At 28.3% G+C, this 24,577-nt stretch overlaps 1 protein-coding gene across 1 annotated transcript; it reads left to right on the top strand.

Annotated features, from left to right (window-relative positions):
- The first annotated feature begins 10,820 nt into the window (after positions 1–10,820).
- LOC126836120 (thiamine transporter 1-like) lies at positions 10,821–23,342 on the top strand. Its single transcript, XM_050569211.1, has 10 exons — positions 10,821–11,094; positions 12,595–12,741; positions 13,181–13,351; positions 17,105–17,324; positions 17,538–17,716; positions 18,717–18,863; positions 19,717–19,822; positions 20,163–20,355; positions 22,107–22,248; positions 22,903–23,342. Exons 2-10 carry the CDS (start codon positions 12,616–12,618, stop codon positions 23,002–23,004), a joined length of 1,386 nt encoding a protein of 461 aa, XP_050425168.1. The 5' UTR covers positions 10,821–11,094; positions 12,595–12,615; the 3' UTR covers positions 23,005–23,342.
- The last annotated feature ends 1,235 nt before the right edge of the window (positions 23,343–24,577 follow it).

Genomic DNA, 24,577 nt, shown 5'->3' with positions numbered 1-24,577 from the left:
TAAACACTATAATTTACAAAATAAATTTTGTTTTACAAACTGTAATTTAACTGTCATCAAATGTTTATTAATATGGATGCAACTATTGTACGAGAGTCGAGACAAACATAATGACACACACAACAGTGAGACACAAGTTTTTATTCTACGATTTGATTATTTTTCATTTAGCAATGAATAAATTAAAATTAAATACATATTTTATTATATATAATTATTCATAGGTAAATAAAATATTAGTCAACATTTGTATTAAATTAAACTAAATTTAAAAAGTTTATAAAAGATCTACGTAACCATTTAAGTTTCAAAAATGCATTTAAAAATAATTAATTTAAGAGGTGGGTAAAAAGAAACAAGTTTTTGAAGAAATAAGATCACGTTGTATAAAAACACTATCAAAAAAATAAAAATGTAATTACTACTAAACCTTATGAAAAATTAAGTGGATCGTAATAAAATCCCCCTGTATAGTACTACATTTAATTCATGGTAAGTGACATGCTGTAATAAAAAGGCCATTTGAAGCAAATGTTAAATATGCATTATAATACGAAAAAGATAGTTAAGAAATCAACATTTATCATATTATTCCAGTCTTATTTTAATTCATTCAGTCCACTTGGACATTATAATGCACAGTTTTTATGATAGAACAATGAGATCAACACCAAAACACGCAGGATACAATACCTCGCAACACGTATTTGTATTAATTTTTAGTTATACCAATACTTCAATCTCTAATTAGCTTTCAAAGTCAATTTTTGATTGCTCTGAAAATCGATAGTCAGCTTAATATGATAATAAAGAAAAATATTGGTGTCAAGTGTTTCAAACAGAAAAAAGTCTGTACTATATATATATATATATATATATACATGCACTTTGGTTAATATGTTATACACGTATGCCGATTTTCGTATTTCCTAATTATTATTTTTTTTTGTTTAATTTTTCTAAGCAGCATTCTTGTTATGATAATTGCTAATTGGCATTATGCGTTATAATTATTATTGCAAGTTTTTTTTTGTTCGTTTTCGAGGTCAACACAGTCTACCTATGGTTATGATTATCTTATTCAAAAGTGGTATACATTGTACTATACTATACCTACTCACAATTCTTGCTAAAAGCTTATGGTAATGAAAAAAATTAACTACTCATTTGTTGTCCCTACTTCTTCGCTCTACTGTATGAACTTCGTAAAGGTCGAGCGTTCTAGTTTTATGAATAAATTTATAAATATTTTTAATTTTTATAGGTTTCAATTATTAATATTAAATTATACATTGTGTTTACTATACATCTTTAAGTCGTCGCTACTGAATCAATGATGAGAATATGTATAGATTTTCTTTAAATAAATTGATTTATTTTTTAACGTTCTTTATTTGTATAGACACTAGGGTAGTTCTTATTTGCACGATTTCCGAATTTCAATTGTGCGCCCTCCCATTCAATAAAAAAAAAAAAATTTCAAGCCAACTTTTTACTTTCTAATCCGATCCTAATCATTCCCTGTAGGCTGTAACGAGAAGTTTTTCGTTAAAAATACATGCAATTTCTCTATTTTAAGTTGATTATTGTATTACAAGGGCAAATTATTGACGCAAAAAATTATCACAATAATAATAAAATTGTCACAAGTTTTGCAAAAAAATGTATGGGTAATTTTATGTATTTTTTACACTACACAATTACGATTTTTAAACTTTTTTTACTGAAAATATAAAAGACGAATTCTTACATATGAAGGGCACAGGGGAAAAACGGTAGTACATTATGAACATTTTTGTTTTCAAATAGTTGTTTTCAATAATTTTATGCCATTTATTGTTTTTATTTATGTCAATAGATTGTTTAAATAAATACATTTTTTATTAGAATAGCATTCAACGTGTTTTTTTTGTTCTTATGTAAAAAGGAGAGGAATTCACGAACTTTGTTTTTGCTATACTCTAAAATTTTCATAATGTGACTACTACCGTTTTCCCCCTGTGCCCTTCATCATATAATATTCTAAACGTGTTCAACATTAATAAAGCATTGAGTATTTCACAACTCTATCAAAATAATTAAACTACATTTTAGAATAAAAAGTATTTATTCTTTATAAAAAAAAAAAAAATCAAATCAAATATTTGAGTCCCTAGTGCTATTATTTAGGTTATTTAATAATAACTTAAAAAACCATTCCGTTTTCTTTAAATAAAACAATTTTTATGATTAATTTACAGACAAAAAGATATAAACTTATATTCATATCTAAAACTCTGAGCTAAATTAGTAATAAAAAAAATAGAAGAACAAAAATACTAGCACGGTAAATTTTTATTAGAATTATAAAGTAATTGAAATTTATTGAGTGCTTTAAAAATTCTTCATAATCGTTTCTTTTTTGGTATACCTTCCGGAATTCCGACACAATCTGTACCAGGTATTGATTTTGTTCCTCATTCTTTGTTATTATTAAACTATACGGTATTAGCAGAATCTAACATTTTTTTACCTAAAAGCACGAATTAAGATAATTTATTAATTCATGCTTAAAAGTAACTCTGATCCTCCAAAATTTCATCTAAATTAAATTTTTTGCATCAATAATTTGCCTTTGTATACCATAAACAAGTTAAAATAAGGAAATGCATGTATTTTTAACGCAAATTTTCTCCTCGTTACATGGAATGATTAGGATCGGATTAGAAAGTTCAAAGTTGGCTTAAATTTTTTTTTTTAATCGAATGGGGGGTGGCACAATTGAAATTCGGAAATCGTGCAAATAAGAACAACCCTAATGGACACACTTAAAGGCACCCATATTATCTACCCGCTCCCTTTCAAAAAAATTAGCAGAGATGTGTGGGGGAGGTCCAAAGTACGGGTTTTAGGTATAAGGTCCATGTGTAATATAAGAAAATGACAATATGTGATAACGATTTGTTATCTGCCGCAAAGCAGGCCAAAACAAAATTATTATACTGCCAAAATGAATAAATATTGTTTATTGTAAAATATAATTAGACAATAACTAAAAATTACCTTACCCAATTTTTCATTTTAGAAATACTCAAGGGGGGGGTCTGGACCCCAGGACCCCTCCTTGGTTGCACCACCGGCGACTACTGTATGTTTCGAGGTGTTGTAATAATGGAACCCGGATACCTTAAGTGCTAAAACTCGACGCCTTATACGACTGCGCCATATGCGTCGACTTGGATTTAAAATGTAAAAAAAGTCTTCAACTTGACTTCCGAATTCGCTAGCTGTTAATTAGAATAAGCAACGCAATTCTTGTTCATTCGTCGTAGTTTCGGATTTAAGTATGGGTAGCGGCTGACGAATTTACATTTTATGAATACTAGTACAATTATTGTACGGTGTCATTTACTTTTTTTTCTATTGAGTAATTTTTTTGATGGAACAAATCCGTTTTCGCAACTGTAGCTATTTTAGCTTCGGTACGGAGATGAGAAAAAGTGATTGTAATATATACAAACGAGTTTTTTTTACTATTAAAGTATGTTCAAAATCGCGACTATTTTTTTTTTTTTTTTGTGATGCAAAACGATGGTTGAGGGTCAAGACTATTATGTACTTAGTTGAATAATTGAAGGCCTTGAGTTTATAGGTACCGGCATTTATTAAGGTGTAAAACGTAGGCAATATTTGGAAATAGTCATTTTGAGAAAGATACCAGTTGATATAAGATTAAATTCATTTTTTGTTAAATGATATTTCTTTTGATAGATATTTTTTAAAAATAACAATTTTTTTTAGCTATAACTCGTCTGTTCTTTTACAATAATAGACATTTACGACATCCACCATCGTGCATTTGATATTTAACATTTTCGTTTTTTTTCTCGAAAAAATTAAAAGTTATAGCAATTTATAGGCCCATAAATGTTTTAATTATATTACAAACACTCAAGAATAAAATTCATTATAGAATACCATAGGGTTATCGCGTCTGGGGTAGACCAGCATGAAAACAACTAACGTTTACTATACACTCAGAGTAAACATCGCAACCGGATAAACAAGATCAAATTCCATTAGATTCATCCATTCACGTGGACGAAGTAGAAACCAACAAAAGAAACTTTATTAATTTTTTTTTTATCGAAGATAAATATTGATTTTAAATTGTATTGTACAGCAGTTGTCGTCATTTACTTCATTTTTATGACTAATATTCTAACTATTGATGCTTAATAATTATTGTATGGTTAATAAAATGGCTAAAAAACCTAAACGGTCTTCGGTGTGAAGCCACGAGTGCGGTCTATCCGACACAGAGCAGCATTATGTACATACATGTAAATCAACATGTAAAAATGTACATATCAAAATTAGAATTAAGTTAATTGTGAGCCAACCTCGCGAAGAGGAAAACGGGATTTTAAAACTCCAATTATTTGTAGTGATGCTAACAAACGAGGCTGCCTGGGAAGAAGTAGTGTGTAAACAGTTCCCTCCCAGGTAAGCGATTACTTGGGGGAAAAAAATGTTCATGTGAATTTTAACGGAATGTAATATGTTTCTGATTAAATAATTAAATCATTTGTATGGTGAAATATTAGCACATTCGATTTAAATATAACAATATTATGATTATTGCATGTGTTGCATTCTTACGTTTATTAGATATTCGAATAATCAGTTTAGACTATGATAAAATGTGACGTTTACAGTCCATTATGGTGTGGTACTATACAGATTACACAAACGCTGTTTGAATAACGTTAGGCGAAAAACAATAGTTACATATTATATGTATCCAGGGAACACCTGGATACACCAGTTACATATTATCAACATTTGTTTTAAACAAAATTGTCTACAAATAATTGTTAATGGACAAATGGAAGTTACTATTGGTTTTGGAATGTTTTTTTTTATTACTGAACTCTTAATACCATAAAAACTGTTACTGTTTTTTTTTTATCAACAGATCCTGAATCATCAGACTATAATCAGAGTGACGGGATTTTTATATGCCATACAACAGAAAAAATTAGTATTTTTTTAATACTATAAAACATTTTTATAATAGTATATAAAAATAATGAATGAGATGGTAGAATTACAAAAATCAATAAAAGCTATGATGTGCTTAAAATTATATTTTGAGTATTATACGATTAAGGTTGATGAGTGGTGAACGCTAATATTGATGAGTGGAGTGACTAGGGAGGATAGAATAAGAAATGAAACAGGACTTGCGTCAACTGTGGGGAAAATTAAAAAGAATAGGTTGAGATCATTTGATCATGTTATGAGAAAGAGACAATGAGAGGTGTTATGAAGATGAATATAGAGGAAAAAAAGGTAGAAAAAGACCGAAGAAAATATGGATAGACGAAATAAAGAGTGATATGAGGATAGCTGGGCTGATTCAACGAGATGTAGAAGATCGAGCTCTTTGGAGGTGTAAGACTAGAGTGGCCGACCCCACCTAGTTGGGGGGTAAAGGGAAGATAAAGAAGAAAAAAATTAAGGTTGGTCGTTTGTCTAAAATAATTTGTTGCTGTTGTTACCCATATTTCGTAATTAAAAATATAAGCCAAATATATCAAATACCTGTTGACTGTTTATTCACTCACACATAGCAACCTAAGCAATTAGCACAGTCAGTATAATTTTTTTTCTAGAAAATGTGCTAGCATTTTTGGTAACTTGTTCCTGCAGTAAAATAATTATTTTTAGTTCACTTTTTAACTATTTTTTAGAAAAGCATGTTTTTCAAAAAGTTGGAACGAAATAGGAATGCAAATAAAACGTTCAAAATTGTATTATCATTTCCGTTCAGTTGTGTTTAATTTCCAATGTTGGCTACTCGAAAGCAAAGGGAGTAAATGTAAATTATATTTGTTTTAAAAAATTTCTGATAATTTAAATTGTCTTACAATACTAGGGACAAGGGTACATAAAATGTTTTACATATAATAATAACAATAATAAAGATATGGAGAAGTGAAAGTAACATATATATATATGTATATATATTTTAAAAAAATTAGTTGAAATAATTAAGTGTCTTCAAACATAGAAATAAATAACATAATAACATAGAAATACAATAAAAATAATGATAAAAAGAATAACTACAATTATTATAGTAGCAATTAGCCTATTTAAGAGGTACTTATTCAATAATTATTACGAAATAAAATATATAACAAATATGAAAACGATAATCATTAAACGATTTATACAAAAAAAAATGATGGAAATATATGATATATAGTGTGTCCTTAAAAACCGATACGCATATTCTTCAACAGCTAGACTAAAGTTTTTAGTTATAAAATATTAATTTACATAATAAATAAATATTTTAAATTTTTTTATAACAAGTTCCGTTTACATTTGCTCCATTATTAACAATTATCCTAATTGACATTACATTATACGATAAAAAAATATTAAAATAAAAAATTGTTATATTTTATGCGAAACTAAGACAGTATTAGTTTTACAATAGGAAATGTGATTGTTTCTTTTTGTATCAAAATATTAATTAAACCAATCAATATTAGTAATATTTCTCTTATTATAGTTAAATATAAAGTAATCAAAAATTGGCAGCATATTCTTATTTCTAATTTCTTATTAGAAACTAATAACTCTAACCATGTTTTATTTTATTAATTTTTTTTTTGATAAATTAATCATATTTTCCGTTTTTGGGCGGAACAAATCGATAAATAACGTTTTGAACCAATATAACCACTAACCAGTAACTCTTTCAATATCTGATTAAACATTTAGCAAAATTCAGTTTACCGTAAATTTAAAGCCATAAATCATTATAATTGTTAATATCTTGACAATATGGATATGGATGTCCACCTTATTACATATTTTATACTAATACGAATAGTTTGTTTCTATCGGTTACTGGCAGAATACATTTTTTAAAGATAATATATTAAAATGTTACTTATTTGTTATTACTTATTTATTTCAGCCTTCACATTTTTGACAATTTTTTGTTAAGTTATTTAATTAGAATTTAACTATCACTGACATATTATTGTCAATTATATAATTAGTTTAATTAGATGTATTTCATATGATAATTACCTAATAAGTAATTACAAAAAGTGTTTAACTACCAATTTACACGACCGAATTGATTATAATATATATTAATTATGAATAGTTGCCTAATAGTTGATTGAATATATGTTCACTTTATGGACCTAACTTATTTTCTTCTGCTACTGAAAATAACATATTTATAATATGTTAGATTTATAACTAAATGAAAATGTTATATAGGTAATTTCACCGTCAGTGGTACATTTGTGACAATGGCAAATCATGAGTATTAATTATTATTTCTTGACATGTCTAAGAAATTGTCCATTGTATTCGGGTCAACAAAATGTGTCAATTAGAATCATTAATCGATTTCTACTAAAATTCATGCTCCTGGAATCATTTTTGTTTCTAATCGAAGAAAAAAAATGTTCATTTAGGGTTTACGTTTACAAGTTTTATTTGCCTTATTTATATGCTGTTTTTTCAAAAACTTCATAGATTTGTGTAAATGTTGAAGTCTTACATAGAATACTAATAATATAATAATGTTTATCTGTGTTGATAACTACCAGTTTTGTATAAATACATAATACTTAATATACCTCTTAAAATACATGCTAATTCATTGTTTTGTGTGATATACCAATACATAGACTATTGTTTATTATAAATTATAACATCATCATCCGACGTCTCATTGAATAATAAGACGTTTTATTTCTGTTATTTTTTAGGTGTTCCGTCTATAGTCTATGGCTACGTCTATTACTGTGGCATTTGTGGGTTAATAATTTTCGTGTTGCTATAAACAGTTAAACGTTTTAGAATATTTTTGAGATTGTTCATTAAAATATGTAGACCAATAAAAAAATGTATCGTATTAGGTATTAGTTTCAGAAATATTATGAAGATATAAGCACAACATAATATTCAGTGTCGCAACTAGTCCAATTGGGGCCCTAGTGTCGTTTTTAATGGAGTGCCCCTCGTTTAAGATTTTTTTTACGCTAATCCTTAAAAAAACATTTAGAGACGAAAAAATGACGATGGTAAAAAATAAGTTAATGTTAATGAACTTTTAGCTTTTTCCTTGATAAATTAGGAAAACTCGATAATAACGGACATGACGGAGTTTACAGAACTACATTTTTTTTTAGATTCTGATTGAAACGAATGTTATAACAATCATAGTTTTAAAAATAGAAAATGAAAATACAATTAAGAAGCCATTGGGAATTATGGAGGTTAGGGATACATACAAATACATTTAAAAACGCAGGCACTGCGGTGTTAATGTCTTAGGTATTATTATAGAATGCATCAAGCAGAATTGAGTACCTTTTAAAAATATTTTGAATAATTTAATTAAAAATAGCCTTATTTTTATTACATACAATATGGGTAATAACTCTATTTTATCTATATATATATATATAAAAATTAATGTCTGTCTGTTTGTCTTTCCTTTATGAATTAGTACACTATTTATCGTATCGCCATGAAACTTTGGGAAGTTGTTGAGTACACTCCCGCGAACTTAACTGGCATAGTACTTTTTGAAAATTCCATCCCTAAGGGTGGCCTCAACACGAATTTTGTACTTTATATACGAAATATTTTTTGTTGATAACCCAAAATAAACACTTTGTTTGTAGCCATGGTAACCACAGTACTCGAGCAAATGGTAGGTGATGATTAAAGGAACAGGCCGATTTGTACCACGATTTTGGGCAAGCTTTTAACTATTGGAACGGGATCTGGGACTGGGACTGGGGCCCTTGAGTAATAGGGGGATATAATAACCGAAAAAAGTGTCACAAAAACGTTGCCACGCTGTTATCTGATAAGAGATTAGAGATGAGGGGTGGGAATGGTAATTATTTTACTCAGCCCTGGTAAACTAAATCCCCGGTAACGCCGAGTCCGGACAGCTTGTGATTTATATAATAACAAAATAGAACTAAGAATAATGGCCATAAATCCGTACAATAAATAATTTAAAATAATAATAATGTTATTAACTTATAAGTAATAAATTAATTTATATTTTTGATAATATTACAAATGTGTATTCATTTGAGAAAATGTACTTTTCTTATTTTGGAAAGAGAAAATGATGAAATCATTTTTTCCAAATTTAGTTTACTGGTAACGCCTCTTCTATGTTCAAAATATCAATATTGGAAAGGCGATCCTGACCCATACTGTTCCTCAAATAGTTTTCAATTAGCTTCAATTTTGAGAAAGATCACTCAGTCGTTGCTACAGTTAAACTATACAGGTAGTTCAATATCACAGTATGTTGTACAGAAATAATTTTTAATAATAAATAAAGCGCGATCCTTAATAGTTAGAATATGTATATATTGTTTAATCATCCTCTTATGCACAATAATTGTCTAGTAAAATCTGAAGATATATCATCATTTATACAAATAAATGAAAAAAGTCCATTGCAGCCTTGGAGATCTCATTTTCATCTAATTTAGTTAACATTATAAAAAATAATAAATAACGACTTTCTGTAAGTCGTTTTAGTCCTTGAATCTTGAGTCTAGTTGAAGTAGTACAGTATCAATCACTGGAAAAAAAATTTAACGCGGAAGTTGTCATCAGTCGACAATCACCATCAAATTATTGTGTAGCAAATCGATTCCTTTTCACATGAAAATTAGTAGAAATTCCCCAACTGAAATTTAAATCTTAATATTCTAAAAATATATTTCCATAGCCATCTCATAAGTTTTCTGTAACAGTTTTAGCTCTTTCCAAGTATTGGCATTCATTGTGCAAATTTGTTTTAGAATTCTGGAATGATTTGAATACCCCATTCAATACTCTCAAAATATTTTCCCAAACACATAAAATTTAAAATATAATATCTATGTTTTTCACATTTGTTGTGGATTATTAAAATAGTCTAATATTGGTGTTGGGCCAGGCCGTCGGGGGCCCTTGAAGTCGATAAAAATTGGGGCCCTCAGTGATTGAAGCTTCGCCGCTGGTTGCGCTACTGAACGTATTACAAAACATAATTGTAAAATCAACACCGTCTTAGCTCCATAAAGGAAAACTCAAATTTTATGCCGAAGAACTTTGCAATTGGTAATTTTAACATCTCGTGTACATAAGAAATTTCATCATTTCAGGTCATAAGAAATATAGACGATTATATGTTGAGTATATATATTTTGAGTTTATGTTATACTGAATTTTAATTAACTTTGTTGTTGAGCTGATTTCATACAATTAAATAACAACAATATCGTAAGTAACTTAAATTATAAACATATTTTAGCCAATAAAAAGTGATGACCAATGTCTATAACATATTATAATAAAATATGTTATAGTGTACAATTTAGTACATAATGTCTAATCAATTTTGTTACACAATGTTTAAAACACATCAATTGATTTTTTTTAAACTATCTAAATGTATAGATCTTTTTACTCCTTAGATGACATTAAAAATGTGTACCTTATCCTTAAACATAATTAATATTAACAATAATAAACAGTAATCATAGCAATTATATGAATTAATTAAAAATGAATCATAGTGTCTTTATATGCTTATATAATATCGATAACTGATAATATATAAACTAATGGCTATTCAAATGAGTTCCGAAAAACTTAGGTTACCCTCCTCCCATTACAATGTAGTCACGAGACGAGAATAATTTTCATAAGAAACTATAAACTGGTTTGAATCATGCGTTGCCTTATTTGCCAGCGTATTTAGATTTCAGTCATTGGCGGTATTTCAGTCAGAGTGGTCGGAGTGTGCTCTCCACGTTGTATACCTGCATATTATAATTTTTATATAAAAAACCCGTGTTATGTATCCTATACAATTGGCTTATTACGCCGCTTACTAATAAATATATAATTAATCTTATGGATTAAGAAATTGGTGCTTCAAATGATAATATTTATATAAAAGGCAGTCTGTACCGATGACAAGTACTCAGATGTGAAATTTCGTTCATTCCATCAGGAAGGTGTTGACTTTTTAAAAAAACTTTGGTACATAATGTGAGTAGTATATATTTTAAGTTTTATTTATGTGTACAAAATACATAATAGAAAATGTATAATACATACATATTTATTATAATTTATATTTCTATATAGACAGACAAAACATAAAAAATAACTTCTCACTTTCCCATTGAACCTTAGAAATAATTTTAATTATTTAACTATAATTTATTTATTTATTTATAAGGATTTTAAATTTTCGTTCTTATGAATTATTTAATAAAAATTACATCAGTTCATGCCTAAATATTTCTACAATATCCAATTTTCTTGATATAATTATTATTTCAACTACGAGTGTTAATCAGATGTGGTCAGAACATGTTATGATCAGATAACTAATATTATAAAAAATACGACGGTTTAATGATATCGTAATTCTTTTAATTTATATATTATAATTATTATAATAACATATTTAAATCTTTATTACTAGTTACTGTACTGTATATTATGCACACTTACTGATTTAAACACTTTACATTAGTTAACTAAAAATATACTTCACAGTTTACTATTCAAAACTCATTAAGGTTTAATTAATAACAATTTTAAAATTGAACTAAAAAATATTTTAGTTTTATAATTTGCGATTGCAATATGTAAATCTTAATAACACTAATACCGTACCCATTGTTAAAATCTTTAATATATAATTATCCTTTTATTGCTTTATTGTTAGTTTATTTCGAAATACAGAATATAGATTATTTAAAATATGAATTTAAAGTTGAATAATAAAGATATAAAAGTAATTGATAATTGTTTATAGAGCTTTCTAATTTAACGAAATGTATTGCAGAATAGCAATTGATAAGTCGACAGTTAGATACCTTTTAAGTATGTTTTTGTTATAATAAAGCCATACAATTTGTTTTAATTTATCGTTTATTTGTTTAAATCTTAAGCAACAATAAATTACTAACTGTCATATGTTAGTTTTATTGTATGTAATTCTGCTCAAAAAAATTGTGTTAGTTCTAATGATGAAGGTAATTGCTTTCAAAAATTAGTCAAATATTTAGTACCTATTAACGACAAAACAAGTTTTGTTCCAAAATGTATTCTTTTGTACTTAAGAATAGTCACATATTTTTAAATTACTAATTTCCATATATATATATCATTTAATTTTATGAATTGTTTGAATATAACAATTATGATAATAATTTTTAAAAAAAACTTTTTTACCAGCTATTTCATAATTACAGCTAAAGAAATTTGAATTACCTTTTCGAAAAATATTTTTTTTATACATTAATTTATACATCTGTGATCTGTATAGTATAGAGATATGATATTATCATTGTTTGTTATTTTTAAATTGTTAATATTATTTTAATTAAGTATTTGTATTTTACATATTTTGTTTTTTATTAGTTTGAAACCATTATTGCTGTCATTAGCCTATTTAATATTATTATTAGGTGCCTTATATTTCTGTTCAATTGTATACACAACTCATAAATAAAATTATAATTGTTTGTTAAACAGATATTCCTGAATAAAAAAAAAATGGAAAATTGGAAAAAAATATCACTGTTTGTCGGAGTGTTTGCATTTGTTAGGGAGTTCAGGCCTATTGAACCGTTTTACGCGGCTTATATGACAAGTCCATATATCAATTGTACAGTTGAACAGGTAATGATGTTTATTGAAATAAAAACATTTAAATTTGGTTTTAATGCAGTCTATTAAAATATGCATAAATTGAACCGCATGAAGTGCATACATTAAATAACACACATAATACATACATTATTTAATTAATGTATATTTAAAAAGGGAAGACGAATGTCCGAGTGGGTAAGGCGGCAGTGTGTTGGCGTTCACTGTCATCGGTTCGGCACTCGGTCAGGTGGTTTTGTTTGCTGGGCGGGAAACCGTCTAGAAAAATGACTTCTGATGATGAATAATTATGTATTTCAATATTCCAACTATTTAGTATTACACTAGTTAGTATTTATTAAATTATTAACTTCAGAAACCCTCAAGGAATAAAATTGTTATAAAATATTTTTTAACAGCTTAATTTTGTTTATTATTGTCTTTTACTGATAATAACGTGTCAACTTTGTAGGTGCCAAAAGAACTTTACGCTGTGGGGTCATACTCCATGTTTGTTTTGATCATAATTATATTCTTGGTCACTGACTATGTCAAATATAAACCAGTTCTTATCGTCGATGGAATCGGTGGAATACTTCACTACATAGCCATAACAAATCGCCCTTCAAAGTTGAGGATACAGGTAAATTAATTATACTGACCCTTTTCACTAGCTTATTGAAAGTAAAGTGGGTTTAACGCGCATATAATATTGAATATATACAGTTATTAATTACAAATAATAATTTTATCTAATTTTAAAATTTATTAGGTATTCAATGTACAAATTATAATTCTCGATAATATTGATAAAAATTTATTTTCGCGTTTTCAAACAAAAAAATCGGACGAACAATACTATTGTCACGTGGCATTAAAGTGAAAATTCATTTGAGGTCATTTAGTTGAATTATGTACACTTCAAACAATTTAAAACTGATTTAACACAATATTTGGTTTTAATCTTCATTAAGGTTTAAAGTAATTACAATATTTTGCTCCAGTTACTTTAATCTGTTCTATAAAACTATTATCTAAATGTTCCAATTAGTGAGAGTACCACTTGTTATTTGTTTATCGTATAAAGTACCTAGTAAATAAGTTATAATATTTTCACATAAAATAATCTCTACAAACTACAAGTATCTCCTTATAAATAATCTTATTTATAAAATTACTTACTTGTAAATAATCTTATTGACATTCTAAAATTTTATTGTATGCAATAAAATGTAAGGATAAATTATTACAATAATAATAAATACTATGATCTAGGTGTGATAACGAACTTATCCATTAGTCATTTTTGCCAATAACATCATAAGTATTGATTATATATGTTGTTTTTTTTTTGTCTTAAATTAGTAGTGCTGGGTTGTAAACCAATTTATAAATGTAATGATTAATTAAATTACAATGCACCATGGGGTTCTAAATATTTTTTTCAGAAACTTTACACGTATTTATTTTGTTTTAAACATTTAATGAGGCCAGTTCATTGATTCGCAATGTGCTCGATTATTTTCATTAAACGTTAAGAAACAGAATCAAACAGGTTCCTCACAGGATTTTTTTAAAAGTATTTACTAGCCGAAAAGTTGAGAAGGTATTGTTTTTACAATGATATGTTATAGTTTTTTTTTGTCTAGATCCAAGATATCGTCTAAGCCGCTAAACCGATTTCTTTATGTAGATACATCAAAAATCGTACATAAAAGGTACTTTCATTGACCGAGAATTTAGAAAGTTTATCCTTCAATTGAGAAAACCACCAAAATAATTTAAATATTTGTTAACTAAAAAATTACGGTACGCTGTAACCCTTTTGAATAGTATATTCTTTATCTATATAAATTTACAAACCAATTAATATCCAAAACTCCTTCCCTCAGAACGGGTGGAAACTTTTTCTTTCATTCGCTTTTTTATGTGTAGTGTAGGACTTAAGGTCTGAAAATCAATTTTCTCAAAAAAATGTAAAAGGCTGTAAAGGGTATACGCTGTTCTCACTCTATTAATTACTGGGTTTTCCAAGTCGACTCTGACTAGCTTCCTTTTAGAGAAAAAACTAACTGAGTAAACTCAGTTAAGAGTATCCACACTTCATGCAGATACATCAATACATGGATATGTCCATATATCCTGTAAATTATATAACTATTTCCGATCTACAATCTCCATAAGATTATGGAGGGCGTATGTTATGAAAATTAAGTTAAGAGTATCTACACTTTATGCAGATACATAAAGTTGCAGGATATATAAGGATATAAAGATATATATAAGGATAGTCAAATGAATTTGTTAAGTAGGCACTCACTTACTGGTGAACCACGGAAATTGATTTATGAGAAATGTTAAATATTGATAAATGTTGCCAGTAAATCGATTAAGGCCAGATATTATTATTTTATTTTATTTTTTAAGCTTTTACGAGGCATTTATGCTCTTTGCTTTTAAAACCAATTCCCCCCATACTTCTCGTGCGTAAGCTAGACCCAAGTTTCCGTTCCAATCCGGTTTTAACTTCTTCAGATCTTTATTTACAACTTCAAGCCATCTTTATCTTGGTCTTTTCCGATCTATTTGATTTACCATAACCATCTTTATAAGGGAACCATCAGCCCTCCATGCATGACCAGCAGGGACGGCGCCAAGGGGGGGCGAGGGTGGGCGGTCGCCCCCTCATAACAAATTCTTGCCCTTCTCTCGCCTCCCCCCAGATATTTTGCTAAATAGTATAATTTTAAATATTTGATTATTATTCCTAAAACCCAGATTTTGAATAACTGTATTTTTATATATACAAATTTAGTTATTACGGAAATTGTGAAAACAATTGTTGTTTTGATTTAAACCTGTTTATCTATACAAATTTAGTTATTAGTTATGACATTGCCACCAAATGTGGCCTTTTTTTATCAATTTATTTTGAGTACTTTTGCAATCGGTTATCAATAATCCGTCGCCCACATAATTATGTGTTTTGGTGTATATATATATATATAGTTATAATATTTACGTTTGTGTGTGTGTTTTCCAAAAATTCAGTGTTTATTGACGGATTGTTTTGGTTTAATAGAATGTAGGTATAACACGATAACTATAATCTCCACTGACTGGTTGTTGGGCGTTTTATAAGCCTTCATTTTTACTTCGACTTTCATAGAGTACAATAAGAGCTATATGATGGCCGACAGGTAAAAATAACGCTTATTTAAAAAAGTTGCCTTACTTAAATTGTACACTAGTATATATTGTCCCTTAATCTGTAATAAATTCATATTTTATACTACTTCACTGATAAATATTAAAGTCATTCACTGATAAATCATTATAATTGTTTTTTATTGACAGAAGTAGGTAAAATTATTGTGGTTGCCCCTCCAAAAAATTCACTTGACCTTTCCCGCCCCCCTAAGAAAAAAATTCTGGCGCCGTGCCTGATGACCAGCCCAAGAAGTCTTGAACTTCTTACAAACTGCACTACATCCTCTTTCGTATACAGAATTTTCAATTCTTCATTTGATCTCCTTAACCATCTTTGCTCATTGTCGTCGAAAACAGGGCCATACAATTTTTTTTAAATTTTCCTCTCAAAGATGATAAGTGTATTGTATACGCCTGCTGTTGTGGCCCATGTGTCGCAACCATAAGTAGCAATTGGTCTTAAATATTATAAAACTACTAAAAAACGTTTGCCCATTACATATAATAATTAAGACTCAAGGAGATTATAGATCGGTATTGATGTATCTGCATGAAGTGTGTATACTCTTAACAGATTTTTTATTTTATTTAGGAAAACCCAAAAATAAAAATAAATTTCACTCTGACTGTACTAAATTACTAGGTTGTGGTATGTGTGAGTAAATCAACAGTCAACAGGCATTTTAAAATAATTGTATTACGTTGTTAACAATATTATGATGTATAGAAAACAACGGCAACAACTTATTATAGACAGACCATGAACCCTAATCATATCCACCCTAATACTAAAAATACAATTTAATCCACGTTATTGTCATAACAATGATTTTATTGATATTTGTATTTCTACCGTCAACAAATTTTAATCGAGGCGTTTATTTTAAAGTGATTTTATCCGTTTTAGTTATAACAGTTTTTGAAAACATGTGACCTCTCCGATCTTAATTATCTCAATAATACTCCGTCCTCACAATGCCCCGACCACACTGTGCTGACTTTTATTTTAATACTTTTATTTGTAGCCGCAGAAAAAAATGTTTGTTTTTTAACTATATAATAATATTAAACTATACCTATTATAATCGAGTTTTTTTAATTGTAAACAGTATGAAGCATATTACAAGTAGCTAATAAATTAAATACAAATATTTTAAACCCTTAACAAATTATTCTATGCTTTTAGTTTGGACAAGCGTTCTATGGGTTTTTCTTTTCTGCGGAAGTGGCCCTGTTTGGTTATCTATACGCTATGATTGAAGAAAAACAGTTTTACCAAAAAATTACAGGCCATGCAAGGGCTGCAACCCTATGTGGTAAATTTTTTTCTTCTTGCGTGGCTCAAATTCTCGCCATGGCATTCGGAAGTCCTCCTTTCAACGCACTCGTATACATGTCTATATTTGGTAAGTAAAAGAAAAAAAGTAAAAAATAATAAAATTTACTTAAAAATGTTAAAATGAGACACAATTAGCTAATTATAGATCAATTAACTGGAACGTTATGATTAAATTTGAATGTTGACAAACTATTTGTGTACTACCTATACTAAATCTAAGGTCACTAAGACTAAAATGACATGCTTCTTTAATAATAATAATCTTATATAATATCTATAGGGATGAGTTTTACGGCGGTATGGGCATTAATATTGCCACCGGTCAAGCAAAGTCTTTATTTCCACAAGAAGAAAAAAGTGAATGATTCCTCAGTGACTCATTCAACCGTTACCATTTACAACCCAAGCAAATACACTGATTCGCAACTCAGCATCGTTCCAAACGCTAACGTGGATAAGGTAAAGAACCCATTTATTATCTATATAAATAAAAATAAAATACTGATTGTTGGTCAGCGCATCACTTGCGAATGGCTGAACCTATTTGGCTCATTTTTTTTTAATGTTCGTAATAGTCCGAATAAGGTTTTAGCGGAAAGACAAATTGGAAAAGATTCCCGGAAAATGGGGAAATGACCAATAATAATAATAATAATTAATTATAATTTCCCAATATTGTTCACTCGATAATACTTTCTTAAAATTACTCATGTGTAAATATCTTAATAATTTGAACTATTATTATTAGTACTATATACCTACTATATATAGTAGGTATTGCACTACTTATTTTATTTTACATATCGTACTTAAATATAGTCGATTTTCTAATAGGATAAATTGTAAACTATTAGAAAAACAAAATTAAAAATGTCACTTTATAAATTTGTTTGACAACAGAGAACCGTGTTTATATTAACCACAGATGGTCCAATATAGGCTCTCAGAACCAATACAATTGAGCAAAAAAGCTATCCTAACCTGAAAGATTAGGCGAAAAATTTAAAAAAGTTCACCCCTTCTTCTTCAAAACACCCAAAAAATGTACATATTTTCAACTAAAAATTACGGCACTCTGTAATTTTGAAGAAAAAAAAGTCGAACTAGTTTAAAAGTTGAATGGGATATTCTTAAGACATAGTAATCTATTTTATACACTGAAAAATCAAAATAATATTAAAAAACATTGTCAAAATGAATGGAAACTTTTTCTTTATTTCGTTTTTTTATGTGTAGTTTAGTGCTTAAGGTCTGTAAATCAATTTTTTTTTTTAAAGTCTGTATTAATTATAGATTATAAATCTATTTTTTTAATTTACCATAACAGTTTAAAAAATTTAAAAACATTTTTAAAAACAGTGGGTATTACGGCATTTGTATTTATCAATTACTGCAGTAATATTTAAGGATGTATAATTTTTTAACGTGTTATTTATAATGCATGTGTTCACTGTTTTAGAATAATGTCAAAGTTGAAAATGTGACTGAAGAAGAGGAGATTGGTGTAATAAAAACACTCTATAACGATTTCAAACAATCGTATTCGGATCCCTATGTGCGAAAACTCTGCTTTTGGTGGGCAATAGCTATGGGTGGATACTTGCAGGTTAGAAATCGACGAAAATAATATATATTAAGAAAATATTTAATACTTTCAGTGTTAAAGAGTTAATCTTAAAATTAGACGCTTTTGGCCATTAAGTTTTCAGATTCCATCATAGTCGACTTTAAGTTCCTAGCTTGATAGCACTAGGTCTCGCATTTCAATGTATTAAATTAGTAGTACTATGACAAACCAGGACCTCGCCAAATAATGTTGTACTAGGTTTCAATAGTTTTTAAACCGCTTGTGTTTTCCATTTAAGTCCCTGTTTTTTATAACTAATATTTTAACGCATCCACTACTAGTTCATTCTCGACATTGCCTCAGCATCTTTGGCAATTGGCTTGTTGGTTAGTTGATTGGTTTGGATAGGTTAGGTTGGTGTAGGTATAAAACACTTGTAGAAGGCATGACATGGACTGTGGCTAAAAATCCCGGGTAGTTATCTACTTGGAATCAAGCTACGATGGACACAGCTTTACCTCAGGTGTCGAGTGACAGCTGAGGTAACCATTGCGTACTCCATGTATTTTCACAATTATACTTACTAGGCATACTTTTATTAATAGTAAATATTGAAGTGAGATTTTTTTTAGAAAATTATTGGTGTAACTATTTTTATGATAGGTAGGTATTTTGACGGGTGTTATCAGAAATTTAAGATTGACACCTTTTAAGATCTAAGTTACAGTTAAATAAGCTTCAAAATATGGTTAAATAGATCACTAACTCATTTTATCTATCTATCCACAAATTTATTCTTCGTAAAAGAAAGTAAAATTTCCAAATACACGACTCGTTTTGTCGTACGTAATGTTTTACAAGCGATTCAAAAAGTGTTAACTTTTTTTCACAGGTATACGCTTACATAAATGTTCTCTACACATACATATTGGAAGAGAACAATGATACCGAGTTTCAACTGTTTAACGGAGCAGCAGAATCCTTAAATACTTTATTAGGTAAGACTAAAAAGACAATTACTAAAAAGCAACGTAGATATATAACATTATTACACGCATAAAAAAAAAAGTGTAATTAAAAGACATAAATGTCTCAGTATAATAATGTTTTGATATAAAAACCAATTAAATCTAAGGTATAAACAATAATAAAACAATACCTAACAAAATGCAAGAAATAATATAATTTCTAAATACGTTAGTTATGAACATTGTTTCTTTGAGCCAATTACACTGAGTACAATGGCTTACAATTATTGTGTATAGCCTTTAACTACGCATTAATTATAATTTAGCCACTATAGAAGTATGTCCAAAATTTAAATACATTATTTTTTAGGAGCCATTTCTGCATATACAATCAGCAGAGTAGATTGGAACTGGTACTCTGTGGGCGATATATTCTTCGCTTTTGGATCGTTGTGCGCCGGTGTTGTATTACTATGCTGTGTCTACAATCGGAACTTGTGGTTCATTTACGCATTTTATATCATTTACGGCATGATGTACCAGACGATGTTAACTATTGCCGAGTAAGATGAGTTTTTTCACCAATACATTTTATTCAAATTGTTCAAACGTGTATAAAAGTACACTCACAGGAATGAGTTAATTTTTAAATTTGCAGTTTCATTCCGGTATTTTAGTACATTTTAAAAAATCTACCATGTAATAGGACTGCAGGCAGTGTGTCGGAGTTATATTTATAGCACTATATTCTGTAACTTTATATACTTGCTAATTTGTTTATTTTTAATTAATAATTATTATATATTTTAATTTGTATTGTTAGGATCACTTGAATTCGGTGCAACCCAAACGGCTCCCATCCATTGTTTGTTTTTTTCCCAAACGGTTCCCGTCGAAAAAGGTTTCACGAGTAGGTAAATTCCCAAACGGCTCCGGTATTTGGTACTACGCGTATATTATCAAGGCTCTTTAACTTTTCAAAAAAACTTTAACTTAAATTTAAACCTGTAATATCCTCCTAGACTGTAGCCTGCAAACCTAGGATATTTTTAGTTAGCGAGCGAGTGCCGAAACACTTTGGGACCTGCCGTCCTTATCAGTTATCAATACGAATTCCGAATTTGGTAAAAATGGTAGCAACCCCCTATTAAATCTATTAAAATTTTTGAAAAAATGATAGAACATTTTTCGTTTTCTTTCCATAAAAAAACTCGCTGACGATAAGGAATTTGTGTTGTAAAAAACCAGAGCCGTTTGGGAATTAACCTTTTTGTAAAACGGGAGCCGAATGTGCTACGTCCCTTGAATTGTGTCAGGCACGACATTAAAACATTATCATAACATAGTGTTTACGTAATTGTAATTACTTTTAGGCAAAAATAAATTGCAATCAGATAGGTATTTAAGGGGATTGCATGCGGTCTGTTTTTAAGGAGTACCTATTGTATGGGTAATATATTTTTTGTTTTTTTTAACATTTTATTGGTAAAACAAACAATCTGTAATTATTATATTACAATAAGTCCGTAAGCGGAATTAGTACAATGACTTGGATACACATGAATAAAAGCAGCCGCCCAATGGCGGCGCTCTTTAACTTGAGTGGTTTAGGTATTTAATTGGATTGACCCCAAGTCAATCCAATTAATCTAATTTACATTTAAATCTCTACACCATTTCCTCTTTAGCCTTAGGGTAATATTTAATATAAAAAGAAGTTTTAATAAATTTTGACAATGTCAATTAATTTACCGGGTAAATAGAAATTTTTATAAACTTTAAGGTATTATTTTTGGTTTAAATACATTTTTAAAAAATAAAAGCCATTTGGTTTATTTGAAACCAAAAAGCTAGACAAAATTTCGACTACAAAGAATGGTCCAATTTTAGTTCTGTAAAGAGATTTGAGTTTTTTTGGCTACTTTAATACGTTATGTACAAAGCCTAATATCATTTAAAAATGTCCGTTTTTTGTAAACGCAAAATATAAAAAATCTGTTTCCTACATAACCTAGCCAAAGAACTCCACATTACAGAATTCAAATCGGATGATGACTAAGTAGTCAAAATTTGTCTGGCTTTTTGGTTTAAAACGTCAAAAAAAAACAGACTGTATGCAATCCCCTTAAGAATAGTGTAGATTATTATCATATTCATATTACATACATTTAAACGTTGTCTCATCTTTAAGGTGTTTTTAAAATATTCAAATTATAATTTGAAATTTGATATTATTTACCAAATAAAACATTACAACGGTTTATAAAGTATATTATGTTATTTAATAACAATTGATTATTTTTTTATATTATAGATCGGAAGTAGCTAAACGATTAAACGAAAAATGTTACGGTCTAATATTTGGATTCAACACATTCTTAGCAGTATGCATTAACACTATAATAATCTATGGCGTAATACAAGGTCATTTTATCAAGATAACAATTGCGCAACAGGTGAGCCGATGTTCAAAAAAGTCCAATAAAATGATCATAATATAAAACTAACAAACATATTATTATTGACAAAATAATGTTTTTTTTTTTTTTTTGGAAACTAAATTATGTATAGTAATAGATATTTATTGGCCACCTCCATATCGTATACAAATATTGAAGGCCAGAGATTCATAATTTTGATGTTAGAAGAAATAGAACATTAAAATTACTTTTACCTAAAATTTGTTTTAAAAAATTCACTTATGAGTACTGTGCATAATGTTATGGTTGTAACAGTTTGTGTTGGTTAGATAATAAAATTGCAAATTGTATTAACCATCTAATCGGTTTATTTCAAAATACTATTGCTTCTTAGTAATATATTTTTTTATTGTGAAAAATGTAGGTATGTCATTTAAATTTTATGAATTTATTTTTACAATATTATATGTCAAAATAATGATGGCGAGGTTAATACATTTCTAAAAATTAATAAAGAAAACATTTAACTCATAAGTAAAATAAATCGATAACATAGTAAAAATACATATTACCCCAACAAGCAACAATTAGTTTAAATTATGACAAAATTAATTTTATTTTATATAAATTTAACTGATCTTACAAAATGTATTTGTTAACTATGTGTAATAATTTTATGGTATATTTCAGTTTTTGATTTATGGCGTTTTGTACATATTCCTGGCATTGGTATTTTTCGGTTCTGGCATTCTTAAATTATTCAGAGACGAAGGAATAGTGGAATACAAGTAATCAAGAAAAAAAAATGGTTAGATCGTCCTTTCCAAGGGATAAGTCAATGGTTTTAATATTATGCAAACTTGTGATTGTGTCACAATAATAATATTATGTTTTACGCTACAAGACCAAATGCAAAAACCGTGAAATCGAGCTATTAGACCTTAATTAAGCATTTAATGTTAACTATTTATTTATTTGTTATTATCTGAATGTTAAATCATTTATGAGTGTAATAAATGTAAATTTATTAAATCCTATAGTACAAAATTCTGTAATACAGATTATAAAATTATAAAGTTACTATGTAACGTTGACTTTGATGCTGAAAACGTACTGTTTTTACAATGATGTGTTTTTATTATTTTTTTTTTTTTTTTTTTGGAACTACGATATTTCCTAAAACCACTGAAATGATGTAACACGTCTATAAGATTAGAAATCGTACTTAAAAGGTGCATTGTTGGGCAAAAAATAATTCATCCCTTCCCCTTTAAAATCGCGAAAAAATCGAGTTAAGTTACATATTTTCTACTTAAAACTACAGCATGCTGTATTTTTAAAAAAAAAAATAGTCTAATTAGCTCTAAAGTTATATTGGATAGAATAAGGATTAGGCATAGTATTATCCATATTATATGTTGACCAACCAAATACCCTTTACCTCAGAAGGCATAGAAACTTTCTTTTGATTTATTAGGTGTAATCTTATGGTAAAGATATTAATATTAGAATTAAGGTCCTATAGTGGGGTTATAAATATATATTCATCAAATTTCTGTGGTCTGTGGTGAATATTCTTTAAACGCAGTACTACCAGTAAGCATTGACAAACCAAAAAAATACCATAAACTCTTTCTCCTAGAAGGGATAAAAATTGTTTCTTTATTGCACTATTTCAAGCAAAGTATTAGTGGCTTAGGTCTAAAATCTAGACGAAAGTAGATCTAGAACAAAACTATAACTTCTTTAGTTTCCTCAAAAATCTGTAGTCAAACTTTTTATTCGGCGATTGTAAACTGCGCCCAAGGTAAACACAAAATCATACATGTAAACTGCGCCTGAGTTTTTATCAAGTGGAAAAAGTGTCTCTTCTTAATAATACTTCGATCGTTACAGTCGTATAATATTTTACAAAACAATCAAAACAAAAATTGAACAAATAATAAAATTAGATTAAATATAATAACATATTGTTGATACATATTGATCAATTGGTGTTTCACCGCTAATATATTTACTAATTACACTTTGTAATTTTTCACGTTTTTGTTTTGTTTTAAAATTTTGTATTTAAAAGGTTCATTTAAACTATTTAATTTAATGTAAGTTTCTATTTTAATTTCTTTTAAACATAAAAATATTTGAATGAGTTGTATAAAAGCTAGAATTAAAATGGAAATGGATATAGGAATGACTCGCATGCATTGGTGGTTAAAATTGGCTCTACTGATGCTTGAGTCCATATTCCAGGTAGATACTTATCTTCTTCATTTATAAATCTACTTATATCTAAACTTAATACTTATACATCTACTAAATATTCCGCAAATCGTGTCACTCTTTCGTCGTCGGGCTTAGACTTCAT

Source organism: Adelges cooleyi, unplaced genomic scaffold (genome assembly GCF_023614345.1).
Source record: "Adelges cooleyi isolate 19-005CV unplaced genomic scaffold, UGA_ACOO_1.1 ACOO_flye_CR_arks_rails_tigmint_CR_PRNA_23, whole genome shotgun sequence".
NCBI lineage: Eukaryota > Metazoa > Arthropoda > Insecta > Hemiptera > Adelgidae > Adelges > Adelges cooleyi.
Note: the sequence above shows the minus strand (reverse complement) of the source record. Positions and strands in the feature narration are given on the sequence as shown.